Raw genomic sequence first — 18,341 nt, 5'->3', positions numbered from 1 at the left:
CCAGGTCTCCTTGTCAGACGCCGACGCGACAAGGTTTCTGGGCGTCAATCCCCCTTTAACTGCCCCCTCCCCCTTCCCGGGCCAAAGTCGATCGCAGCCTCATCAGCTGTCAATCGGCCCGTCAAGGATACAACGCCTTGCCAACGGCCCCAATTGCACTCAAGCTCACTTCGAACTTTCCACTCATGCCTTGATGATCTCTTACGGACAATTCACGACCACAACGACGCCTTGCGCCTCTGCCTAAGCAAGGCTGCCATCGCCCCAAGACTGTATTACTATCCGCTTGGGCACGCATACCCGACACCGCCCTACAAAATCGTCGGCCAGGGCGAGTCTTCAGCATCTGGGAGTGCCTTACTCTAGGTTGCGACTGACAAGTCAGGATGGCTAGCATGGCCTCATCTCCGGGCCTCTCAAAGTACCGTATTCAGCCTAACGACGATGCCGAGCAGCAGCAGCAGCAGCAACAGAGCGATGAGACAGATGGCAGAGGCCCTGAGGATCACCTGCTCACGCCGGCCAGAGGAGCGCAGCCCTTGGAGAGGATACCCAGCAATTCGACCAGACTCAATGCCATCGCGAGACTGAAGCGAGCAGCCTCGAACCGCGAGGTCAAAGGCACTGCCGGTGGCGATGAGAGCCCAACCTCAGCACGAATCAATCTAGCTCAATTGTCACCATCGTCGTCAGCATCGCGACTTGCACCCGAGCAGAGTCCAGATCAACCTAGGCGGGTGCAGCTAGCCCCGTCTCCAGTACAACCTCACACTCTTCTTGCCTCACCATCCTCTAATCGAACAGCGCTCCAGCCCTCTCCATCACCCAATAGGCTCCTGGAGCCTGGCCGACCTACACACTCCGGCGCAACCTCACCAGCCCACGCAATGTCTCTTTCCCGATCGGCTTCCGCTTCGAGAGCGGAAGCCAATCGCTCGCCACTCCCCTCGTTGGAACAGCTACGTTCTAGGATTCTTCAAGAACGGCTTACCGCAGGCCTCCAAAGAAGTGCCAGCGCCGGCGCGGCCAATGCGGCTAGCGCTGCTGCGAGAGCATATGCGTTGAAGAAGCTGCTAGGCCACGATCCCGACAGAGATGGCGCAACGAGCCCAGTCAGTGACTCTGGCGGAAAGCTCAGCGATCATGATGAAGAGGATACGGATGACGACGACGAGCTTGAAGATGGGCAAGCAGTCAATTCTCCTCCAGCAGCCTTGCGTGCGTCCAGACGCGGGATGGGAAGTATCTACCTGCGCCCCCCTACCTTCAGCAGCAGTCCTTCTAGCAAACACTTGCTTCGGCGCAGCCGTACGATCTCCGGCCTGAGTCAGAGGGCTGATGACGAACGCAAAGCCGCCTTCGCCCAAGGCCTCAGTCCATCATCAGAAGGACAACCGCCCTCTCCTGGCTACCTAAAGAAGAAAAGGATGAGCAGGCTGCCACAAAGACGAGAGGTAGGAGAACTAATTCGGCTGGCAGAAGTACCGTTGCCAGGAGGCAGCTCCGCTGAAAACAGTTCGCCGCTCACACCAGCCCGATCTCGAACGGCGACGAGAGCGTCTCGAACGCATGCCGCAAGTGACCAAGAGGACGAAGCCGAGTCTTCTGCGCAGAACATCTCTCAATCATCTCTCGTCCGAGAACCATCGCAGAGAGAAATGGCCCGTACGCAGATGATGCGGAAGCTGAGCGGCCGGCGGCTGGGAGGACCATCGCCAGTGCCACCGCCCGAAACCCCTCAGCTTCAGCAGCAGTACACTGAAGCGGGCTGGGGTAGTAGAGGCAGCCGCGAAATGGGAGGTGCTGCTGAACAGACTTTTCATGAGGACGAAAAAACTCCTCCAGCGGCACTCGGAGAAGACGCCGACAATGCTGCCATACCTGTATACCCCTTCACGCAGCTGCCGCAGACACCCTTCAAAAGCGCAGCAATCACAGGAGCTGCAAATGCGCAACTCACACCAGAGCAGCAGATGACTTTCCTGCAGATGCAGCAAGTCCTGCAACAGCAGCAATTACAGCTCTCTGCCAGTGGCCAGGGCCAATCTGTATCTCCCAGCCAGCACCGCGATACTTACTCCTCTCCGACTCAGCGGATGGTACCTCAGACTCCACAAACGAGAGGGAGACCAGCCGAGACTCCTATGTCGTTCGACAGTGCACCAATGAGTGTCGCAGGCTCCTCGTACGACTCTCCCACGGGCGCGAATCTGATCCCGTCAATGCATTTCGTGGGAGAAGCTGGGCTTGCAAGCGACCGGTTCGCTCAACTCAATCTGCTCAGAGGTCCTGATCAGCCGCTGGTGGACGGGCGGAGAGGATCGGCGGGTCGAGTGAGGGCACAGGCCTCGCTGCAAGACTGGCCGAGCTCACCTACCAATTCCTCACTAGGATACGGTGAGAGCATGCACTCCAGATTCAACTCTGTAGAATCACATGGAGATGCCGCTATCTCAGAAGAGGAGGAGGAGGCCAATGGCTCAGGTGATACTAGGTTGGGGCTCGAGAATATGATGCGGACCGGAGATCCTGATGCCACTCTACCCGTGGAAGGGTCTACTAGTCTGGATCCCTCATATCCTTCTGGGAACGCCCCTAAGCAGGCTAACGCCTTGCAGCTTCTGCCACAGAGCTTCGCCACAAGAAGTGGAGCTACATCTGAGTATACACTTTCCCCTGACCTCCGCAACAACTCGGCGGGAGGCTCTCGGGCCGCGTCAAGAGGGGATGGCGATAATGTGACGTTTGGGCCGGCTGCTGGAGATGACAGGGCTGCAGCAACGAACGATCACTACGGGCAGCGAATTGACAACATTAATAGCGCAGCCAAGGATAGCGTCAGCACGGGCATTGTACCCTCGCAAAAGTTTGCCAGAGACAGATCTGCTCAAGGAGGTGGCTCGGATGCAAGCGCTCAGGAGCAGAAAAGTAGACATGCGCCCGCGCGACTACAGCTGCACGAGGTCCCTTCACAAAGACTTTCGACTCAGCGTGCAGGATCACTTCCTGCGTCTCCCGGTATTGCTACACCAACGTCGGACTTGAATGATGCTGATCGTGTCGTTGCTTGGAGGAGGTGGATGAAGGCTCAGGGGCTGTCGACCGAGGATCATCAGAAGGCCTCTGCACAACACCCAGTCAGGACGGCTTCAGACACTACCAGCGCTGCTGTGCCCCTTCTGACGACGGACATGGGCGGTAATTCGAGTCTTGGAAGGCTCGAGCATGATCTGGCGATCTCACCGACTCTCATGAAGGAGTTGCAGCTCAATCTCGACTGGCCTGGCTCTGGGCCGCCCCCGCCCCCGGTCTCCAAGGGCTCTCGTCCCAGCACAAGACAGGGATCGTCCCATGACGGCTATCCTGATCTTCCAACGCCGACAGGCTTCGTTCGTCAGGCGAATGGATCACTATTTCGCGAGGAAGACTTTGGCTTGAAACCCTCTCCTCCCGTCGCTGCCGTCTTGCCGCCCCAGGGCTCCAGGACCAGGCTGCAGAGGACCGGCAGCGGGAAAAGGAAAGCTCCGCCTGTCTTTGATGCCGAGGAAGGTAGGGTCCTCCCGCACCACTCGGGTGGGGGCAGCCAGTCGAGTGCCCGCAGCACCCCTTTCTTGAGTCCAAATTCGAGCGTGGACGTGCCCCGGGTCCCCACATCCAACGCGATCCCTGAGTCAGAGAACCAAGCGCGGGCTGGCATCGGTCGTGGACCTGCGAACAGCCCCTTTGACACGCGAGGACAGAACACATCCCTGGCATCACCGTCTGCTGGAGAGCCCAGGGTCTTGTCTCCACCTGCACTGTCCCGCAATGTCTCCGGCGCAGAGTATGCTGGTACCTTGACATCGCAGCAGCCTTACCGACGACCTCAGCCGTCGCCTTTGGCTGGCACTGCCTCTGAAGAGTCGCAGTCTCACGATCAGTCTGCCAAATTCAGTGCCACGCGTCTTCCTTCCGCTACGGATGGCTCAGCAGACGCAGGATATGCCAATGACAAGCTCACGCCCTTTCCTGGCCTATTGCGCAACGCTTCGTCGGGCGGAGCTCAAAGTGGTAGCAGCCACAGTTTAGACTCATTTGGTGGCCCTATCGCTGACGACAGAGCCGACATGCGATCTGCGTCAGCTACGCTGCTGTCCACCTCGCCAATGACTTCGCCTGCTGGAAGTTCGCTGCAACGAGCCGGCACGACCACAGCTGCTTCGACCCGCACCAACGCGACATTCGGCCCCATCCCGCGTTTCCATAAGACGTCGCGCAGCCTGGCGCAGACCGTTACTCCCTGGGTGCCAATTGGGGAGGAGGGTGCCGAGGGCAACAGCTCGAGCCTCCTCGGCTCCTCATCAGCTTCGACGACGACACCGGGTGACGACAGGTCTCGAAGCGTCTCTCCGCAAATAGGTCTGTTCGGCTCTCTTCGACGGAAAGCCTCCAATGCAGTACGTAAGGGAAGCATGAGGACGAGGAAAGGGTCAGAGCCGCCTGACGGGTCGGGTGTCGTGGAGGCAGAAAGTTCCAGATCACCTCCTGTGGCCGCAGCTTCTCTCCCTCGTGTACAACCTGCTGCATTGGGTCGAAAGACATCCGTCGCAGACAGACCGATGGCCAAGAGGACGGGACAGCAAGTGACGTTTGCGCCCAGCCCGGTTCTGGCAGAGCATGGTGGAACGGCCATTGCCAGAGAGGCGGTTGACAATGCCTCAGCACGTCTAGAGACCTTCAACCGCTTCGATGTTAGGCCGCTAGAAACATCTCGATCGGCACCCATTGTGATCAGTCCCGAGCCAGTCTCGTCCACTGTAAGAGGGGTGCCGCTCTCTTCGCAGCCGGGGCAACAGTCAACGATTCCTCGGATCCAGATGCACTCTCGCAACACTTCGATCAGTTCAGTCTCTTCCAGTACTCGAGAAGAGCCAGATGCTTCCTCCAAGCCCAAGCAAGTCTTGCCAGTCGGAGATGAGTCGCTGGACTCTGGTCTAACAGAAGCTAGACCGATAGGATTGCTCCCTCTCACGGCAACCTCAGAGCTCGGAAGCAATGCAGCAGCTATGCTCCACCGTTACAGCCGAGTCTTGACCTCGACTACAAAGACCGATCTCACATCGTCCGATGTACCTCCCGGTTTGACTGCACAGGACGTTGACTCGCCTCCCCGGCACTTCCTCCAAACTTCGCCTGTCTTCCAAATTGTCAACTCTTCGACAGTCAAAGATCGCTTCCTGATCTTATTCAACGACATCCTAGTCGTGGCCAAGCCAATTGCACCTCCGCCTGGAGAAGCAGACTTGGGCAGCTCCACTGCGTCGCCGCTACCTAGCATCAGATGGACATTCGCTGTTAAAAACATTATGGAGCTACGCCACTGCACTCTCACTGTGCCAAAGGAGCAACGAAGCCGCCCGAAGCCTCACCCCCTTCAGCAAGTCTTCGTGGAAGCTTTCACTCGAGACGCTGAAGGCGCAATTGTTGACATCATCAAGCGAAGTGGTCTCCCCAACCAGCCTGCCACGATCGCTCAGCTCCTCGTCCATACGCCCGAGCTAGACCGAATTGCTCTGACGGAATACATCTGTGCACCGGACAGACGAAACGTCATGGAGGCCTTTGTGAAGCTGCAGAAAGTGACAGGCGTCTCGATCGAGAGCTCGCTGAGGATGGTCATGATGGAGATTCGCTTCCCAGATGACTCTGCGGCGTTTGAGGCTCTGTTAATGACCTTTGCTTCACATTGGGTCAGCGAGAACAAGCATCTCATCAAGAGAACCTTCAGTGAGCGGTTGGCTGCAGACCTGACGTTTGCCATCATGGCTCTCAATGATGCTATGCATTGTCGACCAGCTGAGGGGGATGAAGGCGCAAGATCTCCAATTGAGCAAGATTATGAGGCGCCCGGCATCTTCAGCGAGGCGTTGCCAAGCCTGAGCCAAGGAGCATTCATTGCTGCCTTCCGAGACCAGGACCCAGCCATGACTCTGTCGGATCGCACACTGCTGCGAATCTATTCGAGCGTATGTGCCGAGCCCATCCAACAAGGACTCGACCGCTCGGAGGCCAGTGTCCGTAAAGCTGTTCGAGTCCACGGGGCAGGACTGCCTCTGAAGCTCGTCTATGGCGTGCCTTCTGAGCCCATTGTCGTCTCTATCTCTGCGGTCGACCCGGACTTTTCGATCCGTCTGTATGGCTCAGACCTCACTTTCGACCCTCCCATCCTCTCCTTTGCTGAAGAGACCACACGTTCTTTCACAATTACCAGCAAGACCCTTGGAGTACGCCAGGCAGTCTTTGTTCGCAGCGGACGATCTGCAAGATTCTACTTTGGCTCCGTGTTAGCTTCGGACGCGTCTGAAGGCCTGAAGGCAGCTGTAGCCAGGGGAGACGTGAGCGATCTACCTCGCGCGACATCTTTCATGGTGGAGCGCGCCTTCATGAAGAACAATTTCACCCTGTCTCTCGCTATGGGTCCTTCGGGCCTTGCATCTCCTGCAATTTCTGCCTCGCAGGGTGGGAAGACGGTGCGCAAATTCATGTTCAGCGTGGAAGATGCTGCAGCGAAGGACAAGTGGGCGAAGAGGCTTCAGACTGCCATCCTAGAGTCTCAACGCAAGCGGGCGCAAACGCAATTGGAGCTCGATGGCAGTCTTGGAGCTGACGTCGCCAAGCAGGCTAGAGCGAATCGGGCTGCAAATGCAATGGCATTGCATGTACTCAGACAGGCTCTGATCTCACCCGATGCTGCGAGCCAATTGGCAGGTGCGAATGCGGGAGATGCACTCCACCGTAGCGCCTCCACTGCCACGCCCGCTTCTCGTACAGGTGCAGGCACTGCCGTTAGCAGTAGCAACCCGCTCCTCTCGAGCAGCCGAGTCGCTCCTCCATCCGCCGCCGACGTTGGATTGAATCGAAGCAAGACGTACGCTCCTGGCAGTGCCACGGGTCCACTTCGCAATCTTCCTTCGCACATGATAGCCGCGCAGCAGCAGCCCCTGGACAGGAACGTGTCCGTCTCACGACACTACTATGCCCCGCAGACGGGAGCTGGACGCGCAGAGCGAGATCTCCTCGCGCCTCCCTCTGGCGCAAAGGGTGGCGGAGGCGCTCCGGCCAGTCCAGCCTCTTCCGCTATCGACCTGTCCCTCACCGGTCCCGACCCAGAGGCCGAAGGACAGATCGGCAGGGGTGGCATCACCAGTCTGGCGCGAGCGGAACTTCTGCGCAGGGGTAGCGCAGATGCTGCTGCTGGTCCTTCCTCGACAATGGAAGTAGCAGGGATCAGCGGAGAGGAGCTGTTGACGGTGTGTGCGCAAAACAGCTTACTGCCGGTTGTACTACAGAGGAGAGGAGGAGCGTAGGCAGTCGTATTTCAAACGGCGCGAGAAGAGGGTGGGACCTGAAGAGGAGCATACATCTGGCGACGCGGGTCGTCTTTCTTAATCTCATGTAGCTTATCGTGTGAGCGGTCACATAATACAGTTCCTTATAGCACACATATCAACGTGTATGATTTATTGGTGTAGGGAATGTCTTCCAGAAGAAATGAGGCAGGAATTCCACCAATTCCTCACACACGTCGCAGATACGAGGGCGAATGTGCGGTCCTCTTCGTCAGACAAACGGAATACCGCTCGGTACCTGTCTCTTGTACTCCTTGTACTCCTCGCCAAAGAAGGAGATGAGGTGCTTCTCCTCGTCTGCAGTGCATGAATCAAGGGGCGGAAGAGTGCAGTGAGCTACTACCCTTGGCGGCAATGTCCTCATACCTCCTATCTTTGACTCACTCTGTATTCTTTGCTGGAAAAAGCGCCACAGTACTCCGATGAAGACGACTGTGCTAATTGGGTTGGCGAGGAGCAATTGCGTGCCCACAGCCCAGACGAAGAATCCCGTGTAGCTCGGATGTCGCACCAGACTATACAGACCCGTCTTGACCAACATATGGTCCGGTCGCTTGTTCGATGCGACAATGTGTGAGAAGTTGGAAGAAGCGTGGATCATAGCTGTGGAGCGTAGGTACTGGCCTAGCAGGACGGTGCAGAGCCCGAGGTAGTTCAGAAAGGTGAGGGGGGATTTGTGGGATGGGAAGAGGAGAGATTCGAGAATGAATTCGAGGATGCCTAAGAGGTGAGCCGCATGGTAATTCCAACCATTGAGCAATAGGAATGCTGGTAACGGAGAGGGGAAAGACAGGACTCAACGAATTGTGACGGCTTCACCCACGATGGCGCTGCTGCAGATACTCACAGTCCTTCATGAGCCGCGAGGGGTTCCATCTTGCTGTGACGAGAAATTCGAGGAGGTGGAAGGAGCCCCAAAAGGCGAGGTAGAGGCCAAGCTGAGGCGCAAAGATCCTTCCAGTGACTGCGATAGCCTCCGAGGTAGCGCTTGCCCGGCCGCTCAAGTACCGAGTAAGGTTTGCAGGGGAGAGCATAGGCCATGCTACAACGAGTGATGCACTGATCAGTGAGCCGAGTGCTGCCGACACAAGTACGAGATAGATGGAGAGCGGAGCCAGGTGGGAGGGTATCGACTCAGTTGAGAATCTATGGGTGTCAGAGGAAGCAGCAAGCCTTGTCGACTTGCCGCTCACGTCGGCGCTGCTGCTACCAGCTGCGTCGACCGGCTTGCGGGAAGCGAGGCGAGCTGATGCGCCCTGCGAAGGCTCTGTGGCCGTGGTCGTTGAAGCGAGACCGGTATTCATGATGGCCTTGTCTACGAGTGAGAAAGTAAGAAGGGATAAGGAGGCAAGAAGAAGCTCAAGGCGGCTTGGCAGCCAAGGGACACCTCTTTAGAAGGACCATGTGTGCGGTATTTGTGTATGTGTCTCTGTATGCACTGAACAAAGGGACGGACAGGGCGACGGAAGCAGCCTCGTGGCACCGCGACGCACGCCCCTGCTTGCTTGCTTGCCTGCCTGCCTGTCCGTCCCCGCGCGGTCCAGGGCGGACGTCGAACCCACGCCTCGGAAGATCCCAGCCTGGCCGGGGCGATACGGATCGGTGCAAGCTCATCGTCTCGCGTCCTTTGCTGCTCCGTCTGTCCTTTCCCTGTTTCACATCCCTTCACCACCTCCTCGTCCTGTCATGAACGGTCGTATCCCTGCCTTGGCATCGAGGTCGCTGCCTAGCAGTGTAACCTCGGCCTCAACGGTCGCGGCAAGGCAAAGGCTACTGGCTGCACGACAAGCCCAATCCGCCGGTAGGGTGAGTAGAAGAGCGGAAGGCAGGAGCAGTCGAAGGACTGCTCAGGACCCCCAGCGTTGCATGATGCTGACATACTTCCCATCTGAACACCTCGCTGCAGACCTATGCAACCTACGAAGGCAACCCTCACCCCACTGGAGGTCGCATGAACGAGCGCCGTCGAGCTTTCCTCCCTCGACTGCTCCTCTACACCGCCGGTGCTGCCGGAATCTTCTACGGAGTCTCCACAGTCGTTGCTCTGAACAACCAGGCGTACCAAGACTGGTTTTCTGACTCTGTTCCCGTGAGTATGCGGATGTAGCTCGAAGGTCTCTTGAATCTGCATCTGATGCCGTCCAGCGCATCCTTCTCGCGCCCTTTCCCTCCAGTTCGGAGAAGATATCCTTGACTACCTTGACACTCATGACGTCCTTTCCGAGGCAAAGAGGCTAGACTATGGCGGTATCGGCTCCAACGCCGTAGACTCGATCGGCGCCACATACCACCGAGTGACAGAAGCAGCTGGGCGAGTCGTCTCTGATGTGCAGGACGTTAGCTCCGATGCAGCAAAGAGGGCAAAGGATGCCGAGAAGGAGGCAAAGGCCAAGTTCCTTGAGGCTCGAGACCAGGCTAGGAAGCAGGTCGCCCGTGTTACGCCAGCAGGTGGAGCCAAGGAGGTAGAGAAGGGCGCAAAGGACGCGGCCAAGGACGCCAAGGCCGAGACTAAGAGCGCAATTGACAGTCTCAAGGAGAAGAAGGATAGTCTCGTTCAAAGGGCTACTAACGCTGCTGAAGATGCTGAGAAGGAGGTCAAGCAGCGTGCAAAGGACGCCCAGAAGCAAGTCGAGAGCAGACTCGACCACAGCAAGGTCGGGTCCTCTGCCGCACCCTCTTCGTCTGCTCCGACTAAGCCATACGATCGACCCCTCCCCATCTCACACGAAGCTCCTCAGGGCTACGTCGCTTCCCAGTCTGGCGACCGCAAGCTGAAGGCCGAGAAGAATGATGCTGTCCGTCTGCGTGCAGACCCACAGGCGCCCAAGCTGCCTCAGCTTCGCCCTGCCCTCTCTTCACTCACTGGCAGTGAGCCCATGATCGGCCAGCTTGCAGGCACTATCGACGACCTTGCTGCCTTCTTGAAGGACACTCCCTCCTCTGGCACCAATGCCAAGTACGTTCTAGACGAGGCCAAGGAAGAGCTACAGCGTCTGTCCAAGAGGCTCGACGAAATCCGGAAGACGGAGCAATCGCGTGCAGAGAAGACGTTGAGCTCTCAGGCTCAAAAGTACGAGAAAGAGCTGAAGCAGAAGGCCGACGAGCAAAGTAAGAAGTTCAGTCAGCTGGATGCAGAGGGCAAGAAGAAGGTCACCGAGGAGCGGGAGAAAGCAAAGGCAGAGTACGAGACCCGATTGAGGACGGAATTGGACACACAAAAGGAGATCATCAATGAGCGACTGAAGGAGGAAGTGGTGGCTCAGGGTGTGGAGATGCAGAGGAGATGGATGACCGAGATCAAGAAGCGCGTCGAAGAGGAGCGTGGTGGCAGGCTAGCCCGACTAGATGAACTGGCAAGCGAGCTGGCCGAGGTGCAAGAGGTCACCTACAACAACTCGGCCGCTTTGGAGGAAGGCAGCAGCGCCCACCGAACGGCTGCTGCCGTCCGAGCGCTCTACAAGGCTGCTACCTCGGAAGGAGACGACGAGGACCAAGCAGGTCGCAAGCGCGCCTTCCGCAAGGAGCTGACTCTGCTGCGCTCCTCGCCTCTGGCGAAAGAGTCAGAGATTGTGCAGAAGGCTCTCGAGGTGCTAGACGTGGGTGGAACCCCCGACCAGGGAGTCGAGTCGCTCGGTTCTCTCACCTCTTGGTACATCTCCAAGGTCAAGCCTCGTCTTCAATCCGTCGCCCTCCTACCCGAGCAGGCTGGTCTCCTATCTCACATCACCTCTGCCGTCCTCTCCCCCTTGCTCTTCACAAAGAGCGGCAACCCTCAAGGAGCAGATGTTCCCAGCATCTTGGCTCGCGCAGAATATGCCCTCTTGCAAAAGGGAGACTTGGAGGCGGCCACTAGAGAGATCAACTCATTGAAGGGATGGGGTAAAGTGCTTGCTGAGGATTGGCTGAGGGAGAGTAGGAGGAGACTAGAGGTGGAACAGGGAGTCAAGATTGTTCAGGCCGAGGCGGCTTATAATAGCTTGCTCAATGCTTGAGATAGTGGTGGGGTGTGGCGACAGTAGTAGAAGAAGAATAACATACTTTCGTTCATTCAAGTGGACATCTGTTGCAGTGAGGTGGGCGGAAGAGGCCTGTTCAAATTCGCGGAAGGACCAGAAGCGACTCGGTACACAACAAGACGCTCTCCCTCCTGCGCCTACGCCCAACTTTCCGCAATCCTCTCCGCTGACCTGATTCGCTCACTCTAGCGGCTTCCACCAGCCGCCTTGCTCCTAATATCAGCATCTCCCAAATCCTTTTCCCCTCCATTCCCACTTGCACTGCCACTTGTACCTCCACCATTGCCACCTCTTCGAAGTGCCTCTTTGCGAGCGAGTGCCACTTGCTTCTTCTTTGCCATTGTGTTAAAGGCAGTTGAGAGGAAGAAGCGGATGACGGTAAAGAATGGCTCTGTTAGTCGTTCGGACAGAATGGAGAGGAGAAAAAGAGGGAGGGAGGGAGGTGGTTAGTCAGGTCTGCCGGAGAATCTTTGCAGCTGGGCGAGGAAGGGAGAGGCGGTTTTGAGGATACTCACCCCAGAGCTCAGGTGGGAGGTAGTTCTGCGCAAAGGCGATGGCGAGGGGACTTGTAGCTGCGAGTGCGAGTGCAGGTGCGGGTGCGGGTGCAGGTGGGAACAGAGTAAAGATGAATCAATGCCGTTAAGGTCAGCAACCTCTACTTGTGGCACAAGCGTGTCATGTGTGCACTGGTGTAGCGCCATCGCCACCACTCACCCCAGCTGATTTGGAGCATCTTCCAGATGCCCGCCTTGACGACGGCCATGATCTTCTCTGGAGCACGAGCGCCGTTGACCACGGCCATTGAGGCGAGGTACACTGTGAAGCCGCCATTAGAATAAGGAGACGAAGGCGGTCAGCTACGTCTGCTCACCTCGCCACTATTCTGCCCTGCGTCTGACTCACCAATGTTGGTAATCACCGTGACGGTCAAGCTGCTCACGATAATCTGCATCACCTTATCCCTCGGGCTCGTCTTTCCCACAAATGCCCTCTGCAACATTCCCGTGAGCACATGTCCCAATGGTGCGCTCACCAATGATCCATAGATGAACATTTTACCTGCCCGATCATTGATTCCCGCTTTAGCAAGAAGGGCAGAGGTAAGACCTAGAATCCCACCCTGATCAGCCTGGTGCTGACGCTCCTTACTGTTCGCAGCAGCAGAGGGTAGACCGGCAAAGTGTCCCGCGAGGACTTCAGCGAGAGCGGATAGGACACCAGAGGTAATCTGCTTAGTCCGGAGGGGATTGGCTTGAAGTGCTACTAGGTAGCGGGACAATAGAGGGTTGCTAGTGAGAGTACTAGAGGCAGGAGAGTTGAGACCGGCTCCAGGGGGGACGGGGAGAGCGTTTTGCGTTGGGAGCTTGACGGCTGACATGGTTCGAGGGATGCTTGGTAATGTTTGCTGTGAAGTAGAATAAGAGAAATTGGACTAGACTACAGACGGTACAGTACGGTACAATCGAGATGAGATGAAAGGGGAGAAAGGAAGGGTGCGGGTGTAGACGAGGGTTGCGTGGGAAGGTGTGCGGTGTGGTGCGGGAGTGTTCCCCTTCTGGGCTTTGCTGCCGTCTTTTCCCCGGAGCCCGGTGGTGTGGGGTAACCGGCAAAGGCGCGTGCCTGCGCCGGAATCCGAGAGGGCAAGCACACAAACCACGTGGCCTGTGCGTCGCTTCCCAATCAGCGGTCACGCGATTCCGTCTGCTTTGCTGCTGGCCACGAGGCGTACGGCAAGATGACCAATTTGAGATGGTAGCATTGTGAAGTTGGGAGCAAAAGTAATGGCATACGGGTAGATCGTACTACGTGGTTGCGAGAAGCACGGCCTACTCAAGGCTCATCTCCACCTCACTGCCTCCACCTTCGATGCTCCCAGAATCGTGCTCCCCTTCATCTGGGAAGTGGCCTTCAGCCTGGTCCTCCTCTTCCTCTTGTCCGCCGTCACTCTGACTACCGCTCTCCATCTCTTCCACCTCGTCTTCAACCTCTTCCTCTTCGAACCCGGCCTCGCCCTCAGCCTCTTCATCTCCCAGCTGAATCTGACCTCGTCGCTGCAGAGAATCTCCAGTGTGGTTCTGGTTCTCCTCGTCCTCTCCTTCATGCTCAACACTACCACTCGCCTCCTCCGACATCGGGTGATCTCCATCGCCTCCGCTCTGCTCCACATTTTCGTCCCGCAGCACACCAATGCTGTCGTCGATGCCGTCTGCACTGGCATAGCTGTACGAGCCTTCCATTCCTTCTTCTGCGCCCTCCTCTTCTTCCTCTTCGAGCGAGTAAGGGTGACGAGACTCGTCGATACCGGCAAAGGAAGAGCCTACACTGGCTTCTCCAGCCATGAGGTGGCCGTGAACTGACATTGGCCCGCCAGATCCGCTCGCCTGTCCGCGCAGAGTAGCGCCCACACCCTCTCCCATCGCCTTGACTCGGCGGTTGAGGGCAGGCTCCAAATCCACAGCAATGGCCAGGTGGCGTGCAATTTCCTCTTGATACTTGACGGGAGCTTTTGGCTCACCGACTGCCTTTGCCTTGGTGTTCATTGGATCGCTGGCCGATGGTGCAGCACTGCCGCTAGACCTTGACATTGCCATCGGCGCAAACCTGCCCCCTCCCTTGCGCATGTACGACTCGGCCAAGAGGAGATGAGCCCGTGGTTCACTGGGTAGGAGGGCGACGACCTGAAGGAAGGCCGAGTGGGCTAATTCGAACTTGCCAGTCTTCCATAGCAATTCCGCCCTTCTGAGGCAGGCAGAGGACGACTTGGGATTGTACGCGAGGGCTTCAGAGTACGCTCCTAGCGCAACACCATAGTCCTCCTTTTGCTCGTTGAGCAGACCCATGACCTCCCATAGACCAGAATTGAAGCGGTTCAAGGAGCAGGCTCGATTTATGGCCAAGCGGGCTTCGTCGAATTTGTCTTCTGTTGCAAGAATGCTAGCAATACCGCTCCAGCCATTCCAGTGCCGAGGATCGATGCGAATCGCCTCTCGGAAAAAGCGCAGAGCCTTGAGTGGTTGATTGAGGGCAAGACACTCGTGTCCGGCTAGAGTGAACGAGTAGGCGTAGCCCGGCGCAGAGAGACATGCTCGTCTGAATGAGCGCAGCGCAATGGAAGGGGAAGCATTGAGAGAGAACAGATTGCCAATGGCAATGTGCGTCTCCACAGCATCGGAATCTATGCTGCTCAGTTCTTGGGCAAGCGCAGAGAGGCGCTCCTGTCTGTTGAGGTGGAAGAGGACGAGGGAGAAGACGTCCATACCCTCCATGGTCGTAGGATGGTGTCGCAGGACACTGTGGAAGCACTGCTCGGCTTCCACGTATTGCGCCATGTCGTGGTGGACCCTTCCCAGTAAGACACCGACCTCTGCGGAGCCCTTGAGCTGCCTAAGCGCAGCTTCGCTGATCCCTGCTGTCTGATGTGATGAGAGCAAATCGAGCGCAGTTCTGCCCTGGAAGCTTCTGACATGCTTGTACGTCCCTGCCATAAGCTCGATGTAGCGCAACAGCTCTCGATCTGTAGCTTGCCATTTCGCTGCTTCCTCGGCGGCTTTCTTCAACGTCAACACGCGGAGCAGCTGAGCTGCATCGTCTGTATCTTCTTCGGCAGGTCTCTTCTTGGAGATTATCCCAGGCTGTGGAAAGCCAGGGCGCTGCAGTCCCGCTGCTTCCGAGTCTGATGGGAGTTGTTCCGCCTTTCTGGTGCGTGAAGGAGGAGCCGCTGATGGTACCGCTCCCACCTTTGTCTCGGCCCCACCTGATGCCCCATTGACTATACCCACCGGCACACTCTTGGAGCTTGGAGCCCTGCGAGCGCTACTGGCGGGAGTCGTAATTGTGCTCCTCGTGCTCCTCCGCAGACTGTCTCGACTGACGCTAAGCGAGGTGTCCTTGAGCTGCTGTGGCTTCTCCTTCTCTGAGACAGTCGACCGACTTCCGCTGCTCAGACTCGAAGGGGGCCGCTCATTGGTCCGCGCTTGGGACAACGTACGGTTCATCGTCGTCGGCTTAGGACCGCGGCTAGTCACAGTGGTTGAGCGTTGTGCCTCGGTACCTCCGCCTTCAATACCAAAGGCAGCAGCTGCACTTCCTGGGCCGAAAACGGGCCTCTTACTTCCTGTAGTGGTAGTTGGAGTCGCCTTGGTACGCTTGGCGGTAGCTACGCCGTTCGCTGTTCCAGATCCAGCAGTTGTGGTCGGACGCGATCCTGGCCGCTGAGCAGTCTGTGAGGTAAGTGCCGAGGTGCGCGCTGACGATGCTTCCCCGTTCTTGAGCTGTGGGACTGGTGCAACTGTCCGCGAGGTTGCGCCTGTCATTGTGTTGTCCAGATCGCTTTCAGAGGTCGGTATGCCTCCAAGGGAGATCATCACTGCATCTAGAAAGTCAGTAGGTGCGTGTCTTATCTGTGAGGAAGCGAATGCGTCCTTGGCCTCGGGAGCAGTGTCTGCCAAACATTCGCAAAGGAGTCCCTCAGCTCGATGATCATAGGTGTACACGTCTTGCTCGAATCAGACTCACCAAGTTCGCATAGTCCAACCCAGGCTCCCCAATTCCACGGATCCCTCTTTCGGGCCTCCATGAAGTGATGTGTTGCTGCTTCGAGCTGCTTAGCATCTTTCTGTAGGTAACCGAGCTGAGTGAGGCCCGCTGCGGCCTTCCTGTCATCGAGTCCAACCAGCTCTGGCATCTCTTCCTCAGGAAGAGCAGGCTGGGAAGACGAAGAGATTGTAGCATTCTGCAGACACCAAGCCAGTACCTCTTCAGCCTCACTGCGTCTGCCTAGCGCTTTGCAAGCCTCACTCCAGATCTGAGCGCATCCAAGGTCGCCGAAGATATCTACTGGCCCCTGCTCAAGAATAGCCAGGGCAGCGACAGCTCCTCCTCTTTGACTTCTTTCTTGCAACAATGGGAAGATGGCTCCTTGGCCTGCGAGCAAGAGACACTTGGCTCTAAGACGACGAGCATCTACGCTTTGCGGGAAGAGCGTGAGAAAGAGGAAGGAGTAGAAGGAGGCAGACGTCAAGTCTCCAAGGCTCGGATCCAAGTAGCATTCTACGAGGCCAAAAAGACGCCTCTGTAGGGATCGAGCTTCTGCGGGGCTGGCAGGGATGGCAGGAAAGATGCTGATGCCATCCCTCTCGGATCTTTGCAGGTCGACCTTGATCTGCCGGAAGACTTGTCGCCTTCTCTCTGATGGATCGACCACGGCAGGCCGCTTGAATGGCGAGGAGCGCAGACTGCTCTGGGTTGGAAGGCCTTGTGCGAGCTCATCTAGGCTCATCTCGCGATCTCGTGCTGCTCGTTCTCGGCTTGCTTGAATAGAGGAGGGTACGGGTGTCTTTGAGCGGGATCGCTCTGCTGTGCGCGACGCAGTGGGCTCCTTCGCGACACTAGCATGACGACTCGAGCTTGCAGAGCCTGGTCTGGAGTCTGCATGGGGCCTCTTGGTGGAGGTAGTGGTAGAGCTCTGAGTCCGGACTGAGGCAATCGGTCGCTTGGCAGGGACAGTGGAGCTGCTACTGGCGCTTGCTCCGGCTGACGTTGCCCTCGATGATGACGCTGAAGTGGCAGTCGAGCTTCTGGCTCGGTCCGAAGTGGATGTAGGCGGTGGTTGAGCTGGTCTCATTGCTCTACTAGCGGCATTAGAAGGAGGCATGCCGCTTCGCGAGGAGAGGGCAGCGGTCGAAGACATAGGCATGCCGGGCAGAGATAACAGCACGACTTGGCCGTTTACTGGCTCAGAGCATCCATCTGTGTCCTTGGAGGGGTGGGACTTGGTTGCAACGGCCTCGACTTCAGAGAAGGGATCAAAGCGTGACGAGTGGATGCGCCGGCGAAGGGGCAGGATAGTCTAACCAACGGAAGGAGGACATCAACGTCGCAGGCGTGTGTGGAAACAAAACACGGGCGCTGCCCCGACGCAACAGCATCGGAACGGAGCGGGCCTCACCTCGGTCTCCACCTGCAGGGCGACTGAGTCCAGCGGGAAGCGGGGTGCAGCGTCCATGCAGATGTTCGAGGCTGGAACATTCTCCCTCCCCTTTGTAGTATACCGGTCCAGGATACCAGCAATTGAAGCCATGACGTCCAGCCAGCCGAGGTGAGCACCTTTCAATACGCACAAGGACTGACCTTGATGACACTTCGGGGTTGACATGCCTTCTTCGCTGCTACAGATATGACTACTATCAGACCGACACAGCAGTCAATCTTTCCGTCTTCGTAAAAGGTCTCACAGAGAATGACGTTGACATCAAGTTTGGAGAGCATAGCGTAAGTAGAAGCGCATCGAGACGAGTGTTACATCTCATACTTCATTGACTCACCAGTCGACACCTCTCCTCTATTGATATGCTCAGCTCTCATTGACGCTTCACAGTCCTAGCGCACCTCCCCAATCACTGGAGCTACAGCTGCACGACGACATCGATGGGAGCAACTCTTCCTTCAAGGTTTTGTCCACAAAGGTCGACATCTTGCTCAAGAAGAAGCTTCCGGGAAGGCGGTGGCCGAATCTGGAAGCTCAGGCTGGTGGAGCTGGTGAGTGACTGGGAAAGAACCATTCCAGGGAGAGTTCACGATATCTCTGAGCTCACTCTGATGAAACCCTTTATCCTCCTTTTCTTGTACAGTCCCATCCTACGAAGCTGCAACTGCCTCATCAGCAACAGGATCCTCGGCAGATGGTCCTCTAGCACATTCATCGGCTCCCGCGTCTTCTGGCGCCGCTGGAAGCCGCCCGCGCTCCAAATGGGATAAACTCAAGCTCGAAGAAGACGAAGATGGCACAGGGGACGCAGCAGCAGGCGGGACCGCCTCAACGGCCAAGGGCTCCGAGGGTGGCATGAAGGAGGAGCCGCTGATGGTACCGCTCCCACCTTTGTCTCGGCCCCACCTGATGCCCCATTGACTATACCCACCGGCACACTCTTGGAGCTTG

The 18,341-nt window shown here is 57.2% G+C and overlaps 7 protein-coding genes across 7 annotated transcripts in view; 3 read left to right on the top strand and 4 right to left on the bottom strand.

Moving 5' to 3' along the window:
• Positions 1–386: 386 nt before the first annotated feature.
• Positions 387–7,346, top strand: BCV69DRAFT_298410 (hypothetical protein; the record flags this gene model as incomplete). Its single annotated transcript, XM_025494217.1, has 1 exon — positions 387–7,346. The coding sequence occupies one exon, from the start codon at positions 387–389 to the stop codon at positions 7,344–7,346; it is 6,960 nt and encodes a 2,319-aa protein (XP_025348553.1).
• Positions 7,347–7,599: 253 nt separating this feature from the next.
• Positions 7,600–8,422, bottom strand: BCV69DRAFT_248054 (ICMT-domain-containing protein; the record flags this gene model as incomplete). Its single annotated transcript, XM_025490274.1, has 3 exons — positions 7,600–7,685; positions 7,773–8,156; positions 8,236–8,422. The coding sequence occupies 3 exons, from the start codon at positions 8,420–8,422 to the stop codon at positions 7,600–7,602; spliced, it is 657 nt and encodes a 218-aa protein (XP_025348552.1).
• Positions 8,423–9,339: 917 nt separating this feature from the next.
• Positions 9,340–11,380, top strand: BCV69DRAFT_248055 (hypothetical protein; the record flags this gene model as incomplete). The annotated part of the gene is made up of 2 exons (XM_025490275.1): positions 9,340–9,477; positions 9,563–11,380. 2 exons carry the CDS (start codon positions 9,340–9,342, stop codon positions 11,378–11,380), a joined length of 1,956 nt encoding a protein of 651 aa, XP_025348551.1.
• Positions 11,381–11,382: 2 nt separating this feature from the next.
• BCV69DRAFT_282115 (hypothetical protein) lies at positions 11,383–13,095 on the bottom strand. The gene is made up of 4 exons (XM_025492240.1): positions 12,308–13,095; positions 12,119–12,220; positions 11,920–11,976; positions 11,383–11,795 (listed from the first exon to the last, which is right to left on the bottom strand). The coding sequence occupies exons 1-4, from the start codon at positions 12,780–12,782 to the stop codon at positions 11,590–11,592; spliced, it is 840 nt and encodes a 279-aa protein (XP_025348550.1). The 5' UTR covers positions 12,783–13,095; the 3' UTR covers positions 11,383–11,589.
• A 918-nt stretch (positions 13,096–14,013) lies between these two features.
• BCV69DRAFT_247801 (TPR-like protein) lies at positions 14,014–14,889 on the bottom strand (the record flags this gene model as incomplete). The annotated part of the gene is made up of 1 exon (XM_025490263.1): positions 14,014–14,889. A coding segment is annotated over one exon (876 nt), but the record flags the coding sequence as incomplete, so codon positions are not given.
• A 2,592-nt stretch (positions 14,890–17,481) lies between these two features.
• On the top strand, positions 17,482–17,949 carry BCV69DRAFT_298405 (CS-domain-containing protein; the record flags this gene model as incomplete). The annotated part of the gene is made up of 3 exons (XM_025494216.1): positions 17,482–17,501; positions 17,578–17,674; positions 17,761–17,949. The coding sequence occupies 3 exons, from the start codon at positions 17,482–17,484 to the stop codon at positions 17,947–17,949; spliced, it is 306 nt and encodes a 101-aa protein (XP_025348548.1).
• BCV69DRAFT_168824 (hypothetical protein) overlaps positions 17,813–18,341 on the bottom strand; it is a 2,841-nt gene continuing 2,312 nt past the window's right edge. The window contains exons 3-4 of the mRNA XM_025489487.1: positions 17,998–18,108; positions 17,813–17,916 (exon numbers count right to left, since the gene is read on the bottom strand). Of these exons, the coding sequence (XP_025348547.1) occupies positions 18,041–18,108 (68 nt within the window). The 3' untranslated portion in view covers positions 17,813–17,916; positions 17,998–18,040. The remainder of the gene's footprint in view (positions 17,917–17,997; positions 18,109–18,341) is intronic.

Source organism: Pseudomicrostroma glucosiphilum (assembly GCF_003144135.1).
Source record: "Pseudomicrostroma glucosiphilum strain MCA 4718 unplaced genomic scaffold BCV69scaffold_5, whole genome shotgun sequence".
In the NCBI taxonomy this organism is placed as follows: Eukaryota; Fungi; Basidiomycota; class Exobasidiomycetes; order Microstromatales; family Microstromataceae; genus Microstroma; species Microstroma glucosiphilum.
The sequence above is the reverse complement of the archived record's forward strand: the minus strand, read 5'-3'. Positions and strand labels throughout refer to the sequence as shown.

Coding starts and splice junctions, on each gene's coding strand:
- BCV69DRAFT_282115 (XM_025492240.1), bottom strand. CDS start 12,782: ATGTCAGCCGTCAAGCTCCCAACGCAAAACGCTCTCCCCGTCCCCCCT. Junction 11,977..12,118: donor GATGCTCCAAATCAGCTGGG/GTGAGTGGTGGC, acceptor TCGCACTCGCAG/CTACAAGTCCCCTCGCCATC. Junction 11,796..11,919: donor CCTCCCACCTGAGCTCTGGG/GTGAGTATCCTC, acceptor AACGACTAACAG/AGCCATTCTTTACCGTCATC.